We start from the raw sequence: 15,579 nt of genomic DNA on the forward strand, positions 1-15,579 counted from the left end.
TCTTCAGGAACATCATTTTCTCTTTTGTGATCATCGTGTTTCTCTATGAATTTTTTTTTCGAGGATTTTTATCCTTGGAACCGACTGGCCTTCCACGCTTCAGGCGTTTAATGACATCATGAGTATCTTCAATTTGTTTCTTCGGAATTTCAATTCGAGCAGGGGCATTTGCAGCATGTATATATGATTTAGTTACCCCTTTTGTGTCTGCAAATGCATCTGGTATTTGATTTTCTATTCTTTGCAAGTGCACAATTTGCTGTACATCTTTTTCACATTGTTTTGTTCTTGGATCCAGATGTAACAATGATGATACATACCATGTAATTTTCTTTTCAGTATGTTTCTGTTCTCCCCCTAACATTGGGAAGATTTCCTCATTAAAATGAAAATCAGAAAACGTGCTGTGAACACGTCGCATGTCTGAGGTTCAAGATATCGAATGATTGATGGACTATCATAACCGATATAAATTCCAACCTTTCTTTGAGGTCCCATTTTTTTTCGTTACGGTGGTACAATAGGCACATACACCATACATCCAAAAATTCTCAGATAAGAAATGTTTGGTTCTTTACCAAATGCAAGCTGCAATGGGAAGTATTTATGATATGCACTTGGTCTGATGCGAATTAATGAAGCAGCATGTAAAATTGCATGTCCCCATATAGAAATAGGAAGCTTTGTTTTCATAATCATTAGTCTAGCAATCATTTGCAGACGTTTAATCAATGATTCAGCCAATCCATTCTGTGTATGTACATGAGCAACATGATGCTCAACAATGATTCCCATAGACATACAATAATCATTGAAAGTCTGGGAAAGTAAATTCACCAGCATTATCAAGTCTAATTTCTCTTGATTGTATAATCGAGAAATTGATTCCTCAATTTTATTATTTGAGCAAGTAATCTTGCAAATGCAACATTTTGAGTTGACAATAAACATACATGTGACCATCTGCTGGAGGCATCAATCAATACCATAAATTATCTGAATGGTCCACATGGTGGATGGATTGGTCTACAAATATCACCCTGAATACGTTCAAGAAACATTGATGATTCAGTTTGGATTTTGGCTGGTGATGGTCTTATAATAAGTTTTCCAAGAGAACATGATTTACATTGAAAATTATTATTCTGAAAGATCTTCTAGTCTTTCAACGGATGACCATGTGTATTTTCTATAATTCTTCGCATCATTGTTGAACCAGGATGTCCTAATCGATCATGCCAATTGATCAGTATTGAAGAATTATCAACTATCATGTTTGATTCAATTGGACTTATATATGTATAATGCAATCCAGTAGGTAGCATTGGTAGTTTTTCAACTACATATTTCTTTCCTGATTTGTATGTGGTAAGACACATATATTTCTCATTCCCTTCATTCATTATTTGAGTATCATACCCATGAGAATATATATCATTAAAACTCAACAAATTTCTTTTTGATTGTAGTGAATACAAAGCATCATTGATCAAAAATTTTGTACCATTAGGTAACAAAAATTGTGCTTTACCACATCCTTTAATCAAGTCTACAAGACCTGATATTGTATTCGCCATTGTTTTTGTTGGTTTTAGTTTCAAGAAATATCTTTTATCTCGGAGGATAGTGTGCGTTGTACCACTATCGGGTATGCAAATTTCAGCTTTGTTCATAGCATTTTTCATGTTTGAAATTCAAAAAAAAATATGCAATGAAATAAAATTACTGACAATATATTTATAAAAATAAAATAAAATACAATACATATGTAAAAAATATAGCACGCGATAAAACATTATCATACGGGTACATAAAATATTTTACATATTTATTCCACCATCAAATTGATCATTGTCTGAGAAATCAATCAGAAAATCTCCAGCATCAAAATGAGTTGAATCACTCAAAGTTTCACTCTGTTCAGTGAAGTTGGTCTCCTTTTCTTTCCCCTTTATTGATTCTTTATAAAGTTTACAAAGGTGCTCAGGGGCTCGACAAATACGGGACCAATGTCCTGGAGTACCACATCTGAAACAAGAACTTTCAAATCTTTTTGAATGATTCTCATTAACACTCATATTTTCATGATGTCTTTTCTGTGGATGGTTTGGGACACTCTTTTGAGATGATTTATGAAAGTAACTATCTCGATTATTTTCAAAACCACGGCCGCGTCCACGATCACGACCACTTCCACGTCCACGTCCACGTCCACGACCACGACCTCGATTTCGTCATCGACCAAAATCTTGTCTATAACTTTGATTTTGGTTTCCAAATTTAAATTCATTTTTGCTTACGACATTTACTTCAGGAAATGCCGTTGAACCAGTGGGTCGTGCCTGATGATTTCTCATTAACAGCTCATTATTCTTTTCCGCCACCAGGTGACAGGCGATAAGTTCAGAATATCTCGAAAATCCATGCACTCTATATTGTTGTTGTAGAGTTATATTCGATGCGTGAAAAGTGAAAAATGTTTTTTCAAGCATTTCCATTTCAGTAATCTCATGCCCACAAAATTTCAATTGCGAGATTATTCTATACATCGCCGAGTTGTAATCACTGACTCTTTTAAAATCTTGGAATCTCAACGTATTCCATTCATCCCTGGCGGTCGGAAGTATAACTTCCCTTATATGTTCGAATCTTTCTTTTAATCCCTTCCACAAAGTCATGTGATCTTTTTCAATTAGATATTTACATTTCAATCCATCGTCGAGATGTCGAAGCAAAAATATCATGGCTTTTGCCTTTTCTTGTGATGTCGATATGCCATGTTCTTTTATGGTCTCACTTAGACCCATTGACTCAAGATGCATTTCTACATCGAGAATCCATGACATATAATTTTTTCCCCGTAATATCAAGAGCAATGAATTCGAGCTTTGTCAAGTTTGACATGGTGGTACTAAAAAATTACGATGCATTTTATTAGTTAATGAATATTGCAATACAAAGTAATGGATAAACAACAAATACAAGCATTTGTAAAAATAAAGAAAACACACGAGGATGATATTCTCCAATAAATACAAGACTCGTGAGTATGATAACCAAAATAATTAAAAATAACCTTGAGAAACTCATCTTCTTTTTTCTTCGAAAATTTGATGAAGAACAATTGTTTAGAGAAGAAGAGAAAGTTGGAGTGATTGAATGTGTCTGTGAGATAATATTTATAAGGCAAAAACTAGCTGTTTTGTTACCGTTTATGACCGTTGGTGTACAAAAAAATAAATGTATGTATTCGTATAATTTTATGGTAATAATATGATGTATATAATATTAGTCATGTTTAAATAATTATGTATATCATATCACATTATTATAATGCGGTGTCACAACTTATTTTGTTTAAAAACCTTATAGGCTTTTATACTTGTCGTATCCCTTACCGGGAGTGTGGGATGTCGTCTTAACATCCTCCCAGGATTTATAACAAGTTTTTGAAAAATTTATATTTATTATTTCTGAATAACATTATATTATATATTAAATATATACACAATAAATAAATAACAGTAAAATAAATATTATTACTTTTGTTACCTTTTTCTTCTGTTTGGAGCTTGGAAAAGTATGGAGGACTTTTAGAGCTTCGTGCTGATAACGTGTTGTGAAAAAGTAAAAATTTATGTTAAAAAGTAAAAATCTCAAATTCTCAAAATTATCAAACTACACATTTTATAATATTTTTCTCTCAACTCAATTGTGAATTTCTTCACAAATGGTGATGCTATTTATAGAATTTCTTTACAAATAATCCAAAAATAAATTCATCATTACCTACATCATCACACACTAATTTTCAATTTTTACAACTCTTATTTTTAACATTTAAATATTCAACATTCAAATATTCAATACACATATTTTAGATATTATTTTTCAACAATATCCAATAATTTAGTTTAAAAACAGAAGGATGATTTCATATCTATCAATATCCATTAATTATCAGTTGTCAGGTCGGCGTGAGGTGAGCTGAAAATATTAAATTGATGTAAGTTGTCGTATGGAATGTTGTATTAAACACTTGAAACAAAATAAAATCGGGCAGCAAGTCGATTCTAGAGTTGTATTCTATCTTTTTTAAGATTATGTTGCATATTTTTTTTTTTCCGTAAACATATGATGCAAAGTTCTAATATGTGATGAATAAAGTATTGTTCACGCGAAAAATGTTTTATTTAAAAGTATATCAAATACTGTAATTAAAATAATCTCAACTTATTTAGAAATTCAAGAAAAAATTGGAATAATTATTGCAACAAGCACATATTAATAACGAGAGTTTGATGAGAGCTAGAAATAAACTAGATGTTCGATTTCATTTGGCTTTCCATTATGTTTAATTATTAATTTTGTTTACATTCATGAATTCAACTCATTTATTAGCTAATGACACTTAATTATTTATAGTTAATTTCCTAAGTGATAAATAGATTTATCGTCTAATATTGATTGTGATATTCCTATATAAGATATAACATCAAACATTATATGCAAAGGATTGTTAATTTTTACACGAACTTCGATTGGTTATAAGTTTTTCTGACATATCACTACAAGAAAAACGCCCAACGACAACGCAGCTACGACAATGGTTTTTTTGAAAAACCGTTGTCGTATAGTTTTTAACAACGGTTTTAGTGAAAACCGTTGTCGTAGCTGCGTTTTGACAACGGTTTTATAAAAACCATTGTCTTTTAGAGGGTCAAAGATAACGGTTTTCTAAAAACCATTGTCTTTGACTTTTCTAAAAACCGTTATCTTTTAGGGTGTCAACGACAACGGTTTTCTAAAAATCGTTGTCGTTCAGCGTTTTTTTTCAATCGACAACGGTTTTTGAAAACTGTTGTCGATTAGCGTGTTTTTTTTACAGCGATTTTTTTAAAATCGTTGTCGATTGGCGTGGTTTTTGGACAAACAACAACGATTTTGGAAACTGTTGTCATATTTGGCGACGGATTTTCTTAATCCGTCGCTAAATTTAGGCGACGATTTTAGTTTAAAGAAACTGTTGCATGTTCAAAATTAGCGACTTTTTTAAAACCCCATCGCTACACTTAGCGACAGTGTGGTACTAACAGTCGCTACATTGAGCGACAATTTTTATCCAAACCGTCGCATAATCAAAACATGCGACGGTTTTTAAAAACTGCCGCTACATTTAGCGACGGGTTTTATAAACAAATTAGCGACGGTTTAACAAAATACAGCGCAAACTCTCTATAAATATCTCCATTTTCGGTCCATTTTCCTCCAAAACACTTAAAATTTTTTCTCTCTTACACAATTTTCTCACTTCACACAACAATAAAAAATTTTCTCACTACTTCATAACACTTAAAATTTTTCTCTCTTACATAATTTTATCACTTCACACAACGCTTAAAATTTTTCTCACTACTTCATAACACATAAAATTTTTCTCACTACTACTTCATAACACTTAAAATTTATCACAATTATTTGACTGATATATCACAATTATTTTATCAATCAATTTATGACCAATAAATTTATTACTGGTAAATTGCAAGCATTAAAACGTGATTATACAATTAAATGAAGAGTAATTCAGTCATATAAATAAAAAAGACATAAACATAGTTTCAACTTAACTATGTTGTTCCTCTAGAATAAAAAAAATAAGTTCATAATGAAATAAAAAGTAAAATAAAGCATGTTTTTCGATCTAGAAATCAATCTAAGAATTATAGAAGCAATTATAGTAGAAAAGAAGCCAAATTTTCTTCTCAGTCCCCGGATATCGTGTTTTTCGTCTTCGTATCACATTTTTTTGCTTCCAAATTCTTTTGCATGTCGTCTCTCTCTCTTGTCTCTCGACTTCGATGGAGCTATACGACTTCTGAACTATATAAATACCCAAGATGAGGACGTTTATTTTGAGTTTATTCTCACCAATCACGCTTCTTGATACCATTTTCAGCAATGATGACAACTCTTATCAATACATCAAAGTTTTTAGGTTCGATAACAACAAGAGCATACTGGATTCGGCTATTTAACCTTTTCTTGACGCGATGCATCTTCAAGCCTTCGTTTTCCATGATAATTGGGGATTAAGTTCCCAAAGAATTGAATTTATATTAATACTTCACTACAGACATTTGAAGTTTGTGTGGAAAACACCTCGATTTCTAAGGGTTTGTTGTTCTTAGAGCGTTTCCAAATCCGCTGAATTCAGTGTGACTACTTATACTGATCATTTCCAGCTCTATCGAACTTAACATGATGATTATGCTGATATCACTTTAATGGTTCGACTAACTTCTTTAAATAATTAATTTATAATTCACTCAAATTCAGTTTTAAAATATTAATGTTCTAAAATTATCTATTTAGAATAACATTTTCAAATAAATTCTAAATTTTTCGGAATAATAATATGAGACTAATTTTCAAAGTTTAATAGGTTTATTTTTGTGGGAAAAGAACATACAACACCAATACATTATTGTTCTCTTCCTCTGAAAGCCCATGTAGGTCAAGATGGAGTCATTCTAAGGTGGGGTGGGCTCGGTTTGGGTTGTTTTTTCCGACCTATATATATTTAGTATTTTAAATTTAATTATATATATAATAAAAATTATTTAATTTAGCTCGTGCTAAAAATTATTATTAAACATAAGTTTTTAGTTTTTTGAGTGTAACTCGTAAATAAAATTATTATACTAAATTTAACTTGATTTGTATTAGTAAGTCAATATTGTACAAATATAGAGAAACTTGTTAAAAACAAAAAAAAATAATAATAATAATAATAATTTTTGCCAAAATCCCAATGAATGATATTAAATTGTATAAAAAATGAGTAAATATAATATGAAAATTTGTAAAAATAAAGTACAAATGAGAATTTCTTGAAATATTCAAAATAAAAATATCAAAGGTTGTTATTGGTTTAAAAAACTTTGTCAATGTGAGTCTTTTTTCATTTTCTGAAAAATATAATATTAAGTAATTATATAATATTGGTATTCAACTTATAGTGTAAATTATATCTAAAAAAATTTTCAATTATATTTTCATATTTTAATTTTGTTCATTAAAACCATTTTTCGATTATTAGAATTATTAAAAAAAATCGTGTTGTAATGAGTAATTTTTCTTATAAAAAAATATACAAAATATTATGTATCGCGTAGCACAGTGATGTTGCCCTGCAATTGATTTTTTTCCAGGCATTGTCCCTGTTTATGGATAACACAACGACTCGCAGCTGCGTCAACTATATTTAACTGATGATTTTTATATTAGGTTTCTTTACTTGATCCGAAAATTTTGAAGAAAAAAAATATGTTTCACTTGTGAAATTATAACGAAATACTTGCTAAAGTTAATAAACAAAAATTACATCTTTTTAATTTGAAAGAGAGAGTACATAAAATTTGTCAGTAGTTGCCGTCCAGCAATCTTCAAGACTCCAACCCAGACCGTGGTTCGGGCATGAAGGGTTCAAAGCCAAAGAGCTCCGGCCTCCTTTAGGAGTGGAATAAGAGTGCCGTTTATATGGCAAGCCATGACAGACTCAATGCCACCCAAGAACTTTCCGCCTACGAAAACAATCGGGATGGGTTGAAGACGAGCGGAGCCGGCGGCAAGGCTGCGGAGCAGGGCATGAATATCACGGCCACTCGAGTCTCGGTCGAGCTCCACGACGGTGGGGCCAACGCCGAGGCCGAAAAGCAGCTGCTTTACAACATGGCACATGCAGCAACCGCTGACGGTGAACACAACCACCGCGTTGCCGGAAATTCTCCGCCGCAAATTCTCCGGTGCCGCCTCCCACCTTTACTAGAGGGGATGATGCATCGACTTTTGCTATCTGCATGTTGTGCATTTTAGGTGTGTAGTAAATGAAAACTTCGCAAGCGACAGAAAAGAAATAGGCCTCTAATTTACACACGAAAATACCAATATGCCCATTCAATAATAAAAGAAAAAACACGTACGTACACTGTGGGCCAAAACTGGAAATTGAAGATTGGATGAAAAGGCAAAACTGAAAGAGTGGACAGCGGACACTGTTTTTGTATTCGAAAATATGCTAATGTCCTTTTAAATTACGATTATTTGTGATTTTATTAATTTATATTACCAAATTTCAATATTAATATTATATTTTTATTGTTTTGAAATTTTGTCACGATGATATTGGTAGGACATAATATTGATGTACATGAAATATCATCGCTCTCGATAAAAAAAATAATTAAAATTGTTTAAAATTTAAAAATATTAAACTCATTTGTGCCAACTTGTATAAAAAAATACAAAAGGGAGATTATTTGAACCACCGACGACGACGGTAAAAAAAAAAAACAAAAAAACGTAATGAGTGTCATATTATTGGCAACGGACTGCGACACTTTAATTAGGGTCGACGAATAATAACCGTAGAAATCCGATACGAGCAACTGCGCAGTTGCAGACTTACTATCGCAGTCACTGAACTTGGAAGACCATTAATGGCGTGCGACAATTGCTGACCTCATCACACTGCGATGGACTGCGGGTAGAGTTGCTTTTCCAGACGGCGTGACAGAACATTAGCATCATCGATCCAGAATACGGATCAAATGGAAATGCCCTCTTTTGAGTTTTATAAGCCCTAATTGCTTCTTTTGTGCACATAATCCTTCCATATTTATAGCAGACATATGGACACAGAGGAAGGAGCAGATTTGGGATGGAGGCGCGAGGATTAAAGGCCATATGCTGTATACCGACAGCTAGACAAGTCGTTCTTTTTACGATCATCAAAATGGAAGCTTTCGAATGCCTTTACTTCGCTTCTGCACCATTCCGCCATCAACAACGCCGTCTGCTCCTGAAACGACGATATATATATATCAATGTTACTTTTCAAAAATTTATAATTATAATTAATTGGGGAGGGAGCTTCACTTTTTTCTTAGCGGTCGCCAATTTTTTAAAGTAAATAATTACCAACAAATTAGTTTTTTTTTTTTAAAAAAACATTGCTATCAATAAATAGTAATAATTAGAGGGGTCAAAATCAGACACGACCCACCAACCCGACACGGTTCAACCCTAAAAACAAGTTTTGAGTTTGGGGTTTTCGGGTTCGAGTTCGGGTTAGATCGGGTTGGACCCGATAGCTGACCCGTAAAAATGATCGGGTTAGGTTGGGTTCGAGTTGACCCAAAAATTTAATTTTTTAAAAAATATATATAAATAATAAATATTGCCTACATTTTTTATATATGTTATGTCCGAAAAAATATTTATTGTATATTTATATCATAAATTTTCATAATTTAATATTTCTTTTGAACATTTTTTATTTTTTAAATAATTGTTTATTTGATTTAGTAAATATACTTTATTTTTCTACGATTAGGCTTTCAAATTTAAATCATATATATATGAGGGAGATTTTGTTATTATTTGTTTAAAATATTAAAATATTATTATTATTTGAATTTTATTTAATTTTCTTTAAAAAATTTTAAAATCGGGTTATACGGGTTGATTCGAGTTCAGGTTCGGGTTGAACAATTTTTGAATATTACTATTACTCAACCCGACCCAACCCACCAGAATTGACACCCTTAATAATAATAAAATCATTATATTTGACAATATGATTTAAAAAAATTAATCTTATTTTAATACGATGAAATATTGATTCAATATTAATTACTTGTGAATTAGAAGAGACTAGAATGTAAAAATTTCCAATAAATTTTTTTTATAACAAATTCCAACGAACTAGCATTGCTTTAAAACAATATTTTTACAACTCAAATGGCAAAATAAAACTTTTAAAAAAATGTACACGTATCTGGGATAACATAATAAATACAGACATAATTAATTATATCTCGTAGTAAAATTTATTTACATGGAATTAGACTTTATACTACAATGTAATATTATATGAAGGTGCCAAATGGAGTAAAACCGAAAAGTAAAAACAATTGTTGAAAAAAATATACTTGAATGCTTTTAGGAGCAATGCTTATGTTTAGAACTAGTATTATATGCATGCCAGCACAATGAGTGGAAATGAAGGTTTAATATGTATAATGATGATGGATGCTGTTTCTTTCTCCTTGTCATCTACATTTATATCTGTAAAACAATCTTCTGTAACTTCTTGAATTAATAGCATCAGGGGTTGAATGGTAGGTTTCTTGATAATCAAATATACAAGTAATAATCCAAAAGGGAAATGGATAAACAATTCTTGGAGTGAAGGTTATCCGGAAACAGGTTTCTGTGATGATTCTTTGCTCTCAATGATGAAACTTTTTTGGGCCTCAACCATGGATTTGAAATTCATTCATCCAAACACAATCATAGATTTTGTATATTCCAGTTATGCAATCCACTAACCTTTATTTGCTGGTCTTTTCACTCTGCTCTGTTTAATGTCATGGTTGATGCTAATTCAAGCATTTGTTGGTTTATAACGAGATTTTAACTAATTTGGACAGGTTTTGGTGCTTCTTCTCCTTACTTGAGCTTGGGATCCTGGTATTGTATCCACCTAAAGAAGAATTTCGTTAAGACAATTCAGCATCAGTGGAGGTTGGTGGGCGGCAGACACCAAGCTTCCGGTTTCCTCAAACTAAAGAAGTAATGGTCAGTGGATTTCCTGCCATAGTTAAATATTGTGATACTTGCATGCTCTATCGTCCTCCTCGTTGCTCACATTGTTTCATTTGCAACCATTGTGTGGAGCGTTTTGATCAGCACTGCCCTTGGGGAGGCCAGTGAATAGGATTGGTATGTCATTCATCACGAGACTGTTAACATTAGGATTCTCCCTGTGTTTCCGTTTTAGATGCATTACATGATTCCCCTAGCTAACTGGCTCTTCAATGTGCGGCGAAACTATTGGTTTTTCTTTGGTTTTCTCTCTTCTGCTAGCTATACTACTTCGTATCTACGTGTTTTTGCGATGTCTGCATTGTACATCAAGGTTCTGATGGATGATTATCATGGGACTGTATGGAAAGCAATGAAAGAATCTCCGGCATCTGTAATTCTGATGGCATATTGTTTTATTTCCTTGTGGTTTGTTGGTGGACTCACCGGGTTTCACCTTTATCTAATAGGCACGGATCGGGTTGATTTTATTGTTGTGTTTATTTGTCTCTTTTTTTGTTCTTGTTGTTAACCATGATTATCATTGGTCGGTTGGTTGTTGGAGTTTGGTTTTGATTATTGTAGGAAACTGTAAAAAGAGCTAATGTAGTTTGTGCTCCGAAAATTTTGTGCACATTATTGCATGTTTGGTTGCTGAAATGGTTGTTGCCTTGTTCTGGAATCCTTCACTATACTTGAAAAAATCAAATGGTGTTGCATGGGTTGGGAAGAAGGGAATCTGTTGGGGATTATTTGAAAGGAAGATCAAATGTATTCGTGGCTATATCTTTTTAGGGAAGCATGAGGGTGGTGATTTGGACTGGTTTGGGTAGAAAAAATCCGGAGGAGGTTAATAAAATGCCCTTAATATTAAACAGAGATCAGCCCGCGGCTTTGGATGTACAGTAAAATTTACACCAGCCAAGACCTTTCGGAGACCTTGGATATTTACATTTTACTCATATACTTCATTTGTAACATGTTTAAAATTACATTTATGAAATATATATTAAGTTTCGGTAGTGTCATGGTGATTTTTTAAAGTCCCCAGAATACCTCCTATCTTTTTTAAGCATGGAAAATTAAATTTATGTATTTTTTTAAAAAAAAAAACAAATAAAAATTAGAAAATTTTAATTTGATTTTTAATTTTACAAATTTAATCTTAGATTTCTAACAAGCATACGTACAGTTAGAAACTAGCATGTATATAAAATTTGTTTACTTATAATTCAACTTTTTCTCCACAAAAAAAAAATGCAACTTTTTATTTTTAATATTTCCAAAACATTGTGGATCACAAAACATTCATACGGAATTTGATCAAAGAAACACCCATTATCAAATGGACCCAGTGGAGGAGACATCGTACAAATATTTGTTCTGTGACGGTTTCTGTCAACAAGGTAACTCACACACAGACACACATTTTTCTGCTTAGATATTTCATAGGTGCCGACATCTCATTCTAGACAGAACTATTTCTACACGACTACATCACACAGTGCTACATTATTATTATTCAACAAAATATGTACTAATTATCAAGTTAAATGTAACCCACTAACACTGCATCGTTTACTTCAGTGATGAACATGTGATACGGTTATTAATTTCAATTAATCTAGTGTTTATTTACAGAAATAATTTTTTTAAAAAACAAAAAGCCCGTTAATGATTGGATTTGGGCATGGTTTTTAGTTATTAATTTTAGCAATGTCAATTTTATGATATAAATCTCCTATTTGAATCACCTACGAAAAATATTGCTTTTATACAAAAATTATTACTTATTCCATGACATCGTCTCAAACGAGATCTAGTGATGAATGGAAAGAAATTGAAAAACCTCGTGACATCCCCTTCATTGCCTACCCTTTGATCGTAGTTTAAAAGACAACTGTTTAATTACAATTCTACTCAGAATTTGGTCAATTAAATTAAACATATTATTATTTGTATGTAATCACTCTCTGTCTTACCCTATTTTTTTTTTTTAACAATAATCACACTATAAATTATCTCTACACCAAACATTGTAATAACAAAGATCAAAATTTTCAGATAATTATTATTAGCTCGAAAATCAGTTATTTGTTGCGAATCTTTAACCGGGTAACACATAAGAATAAGATCTTCAAACCTAAAATATTTACAAATGGGAAAGTAAAGGGCTTGCCAGTTCTTACAAGCATTTGTGCGCTCATAAGCACAGGCTGCCTGAGTTCGAGATGTAAGTAGATGCCTGTCAACCAGCATGGACTTTAGACGGAACTACATTAAGGGCTTGTAACCAATCAGTGACTCGTAGTGCAGTTGTAATGGAAAGGAAGACGAACTCCACGGTCCACTCCATAACATGCTAGGATGAAAAGAAACTGCATTTTATGTGCTTCCCTTGGAAAAAACTTGCCTGAAAGATTGATTCGCATCAAGAACAAGCTTTGAATGACCAGATGCAGCAGAGGATTTCTTTACAGCAAATAATTTAGTGAAAATTGACCATATCATGGTGGCAGAAACAACCATTTCTCACATAACACAAAACAAACAACTGATCTTTGCATGAAAGAAAGATCGATAGCACAATAAGAGGTAACAAAGAAAGAAGAAATAAACATAAAAGGCACATCAAACCGTAAAAAGACGCGTAACATTCAGCGGGCTTTGAGATTTATACGAAGGCTTTAACTCAAAAGGTATTTATATTTCGATGTCTTGCAATGTTCACAGATACAAAGTTCTGATTCACATTATGGCAGCCGCGAATAGATATTATAAGCCCCATCCTGCTCTTACATGACAAAGGTTGGCACTTTACTCAAGTCCCAACCCAAAACAAACAATTGATCACCCCTAGCATTTCCCAATCAGTGAGTACTAGAATAACCATTTAATTCGTGTTATCACTCACTATCTTAACAGTATAAAGGAACCAAATTAACCATTCAAATATGCAAGCATAATCTAGGTACACCAGAACCTCATGAAACGCGTGATTGCATAAAAAGTACCCAATGTTGATGCCTTACCGTGAACAGTCACAAAAAACATAAAATTATCTAACCCGTCCATTTTACCGAGAATCCAAATTAGTTCTTCCAAAGCTTGTAATCAATAAGCCACTTGCGCAAGGATATGCAAAAAGACAAATTACCTCAAGCGTCCATTCACCTGCACCTTATTCAAATCCCATCTCAAAAAGAGTTCATTTCTAGACAATAAGTCCTCCTCTTTAATAACATCTTTGCGGCAGTATCAAATGGCTCCTCAAGCGCCGAGGCCACCCAGTTCAATTCTGGACCCAAGATCTCCTTCTTCGGGTGCTCACTAGGCCTAATCGCCACCAACGTTGCACCTTCCAACACCATCCCACAAGGCAATTCCAAACGCGGGGAATACCACAACCACACATTCAGAGCTGGAACAAGTGTCCTTTTAGATGCTGATGATGCCAACAAAGGCTTCATCCTCAGCTCCTGCAGCTGCTCTTTATCCATAGACAACACTCCTTGCCCATCCGCATCCGTTAAAAACAAGCTCTCCAATGTCTCATGCTCGGCAATTATAGGCTGAAGAAGATAATGTCTCGCTGAGGCTGCAACCAAAGAGCTTATCGTCCACACAACACGCAATTTTAATCCCCCGTTCGTGTAAAAAGATTCAGGAATACTGCAATAATCGATCTCACCGCCTCCATTGTTATTCCCAATGTCGGTTTCAGAAACATCACAAGCACCTGAGTAATTGTGCAGCATATTATCCGCAGTTCGAATCACGCTTGAAGCTCCAATAATAACGCAGCTATCAAGAGTGGACCCAAAATCTGCCTTCCACTTCAGCAGAACACCATCGTCAATCCCGAGCTCGCCACTCGGCAATTCAATTCTGAGGAGCTTAATTTCGTTAAAATTCCTCAAGACTTGAGTAGGGGAGTGGTGCGTGACGCAATTTTGTTCAGAATCACATTCAAAATCTTCTGACGGAGAAGGATTTCGACAAGTGGAGGAGGGAACGATGAGCTGCGTAATGAGCGAGTGGAGGGGTTTGACGAGCCCAGAAAATAATAGCCTGAAAAGAGAGACAATGGGATAGCGGGACTTATCTAAAACCGAGACAGAAGAGGAAGTGCCAGGTGAAGATGAATCATCGTCCGAGATGACGCAGTCGACGCGGACGATGACGTCATCCACCTGGGGAACAAGAGCGCGGAAACGCCTGGAAACAACGCAGCATCGGCCCAGTGCTTTGACATCGCCGACTCCGTTGAAGATCAGGAGTAGAATGGAGTCCGGCAGCCGGTCGAAGTGATCCACCTGTTCGGGGTGGAGTCTTCCACCCAGATCTAATCTCATCGAGCCCATTTTGTGTAGCTTCAGTGAAGAGTGATGAGTGAATAATTGTCGGGAAGATCAAGAAACTATGGATCTATCGATAAACGAATTGCATGATGGGAAGAACAAGAAAGAAAGATTCTAGCTTCGGCCGCCAGTAGAATTCGGGGAAAAGAGGATGCAATTGGGACCGGATAGTGAATGGGAGGTTGAGGGAGGAAGATGGAGACGAGTTCCCGAATGCACAAATTACACGAATGCAAAACAAAACTTTATTCCCAAACATTTCAGCCGCAGAAATTTCAGCCAATGTTAAATAACCTCAGTACCTCACACACACCAAAAAACATGACCAAAAACAAAATTTACAAAAGAAATCTCTGTTATCGAAATTTTTAATAATAGAATTATAGAAGTAAACTTGTAAAGAAAAGGTGATATAGTAAACGACATAAGAATATTCTTATGAGTATTGTATATATAAGAATAAATAACAAGTATAATTTTCTTAAAATATATCATCACTTCTTTTATGTATTTCGAGGATTTGATCAGACGATTTTTGTCTTGATCGGTACAACATTCGACGTAATTA

The 15,579-nt window shown here is 33.7% G+C and overlaps 2 protein-coding genes across 5 annotated transcripts; one reads left to right on the top strand and one right to left on the bottom strand.

Moving 5' to 3' along the window:
* Positions 1-10,569: 10,569 nt before the first annotated feature.
* On the top strand, positions 10,570-11,250 carry LOC142541343 (putative protein S-acyltransferase 9; the record flags this gene model as incomplete). The annotated part of the gene is made up of 2 exons (XM_075647891.1): positions 10,570-10,771; positions 10,869-11,250. Coding segments are annotated over 2 exons (516 nt in total), but the record flags the coding sequence as incomplete, so codon positions are not given.
* Positions 11,251-12,692: 1,442 nt separating this feature from the next.
* LOC142542548 (F-box protein At5g46170-like) lies at positions 12,693-15,326 on the bottom strand. 4 transcript variants are annotated; one of them, XR_012819540.1, is made up of 2 exons: positions 13,703-15,325; positions 12,693-13,047 (listed from the first exon to the last, which is right to left on the bottom strand). XR_012819540.1 is itself a non-coding variant. In XM_075649234.1 (2 exons), the coding sequence occupies exon 1, from the start codon at positions 15,012-15,014 to the stop codon at positions 13,848-13,850; it is 1,167 nt and encodes a 388-aa protein (XP_075505349.1). In that variant the 5' UTR covers positions 15,015-15,326; the 3' UTR covers positions 12,693-13,047; positions 13,808-13,847. The 4 variants fall into 4 exon arrangements, 3 of the variants coding, with proteins under 3 accessions (XP_075505349.1, XP_075505348.1, XP_075505347.1); XM_075649234.1 differs by having other exon boundaries at positions 13,808-15,326; XM_075649233.1 differs by having other exon boundaries at positions 12,693-13,058; positions 13,801-15,326.
* Between the last annotated feature and the right edge of the window lie 253 nt (positions 15,327-15,579).

This window comes from Primulina tabacum, chromosome 4, assembly GCF_025594145.1.
Source record: "Primulina tabacum isolate GXHZ01 chromosome 4, ASM2559414v2, whole genome shotgun sequence".
NCBI classification, from domain to species: domain Eukaryota; kingdom Viridiplantae; phylum Streptophyta; class Magnoliopsida; order Lamiales; family Gesneriaceae; genus Primulina; species Primulina tabacum.

Bases quoted from the DNA above. Each gene is read 5' to 3' on its own strand.
- LOC142542548 (XM_075649234.1), bottom strand. From the start codon at position 15,014: ATGGGCTCGATGAGATTAGATCTGGGTGGAAGACTCCACCCCGAACAG.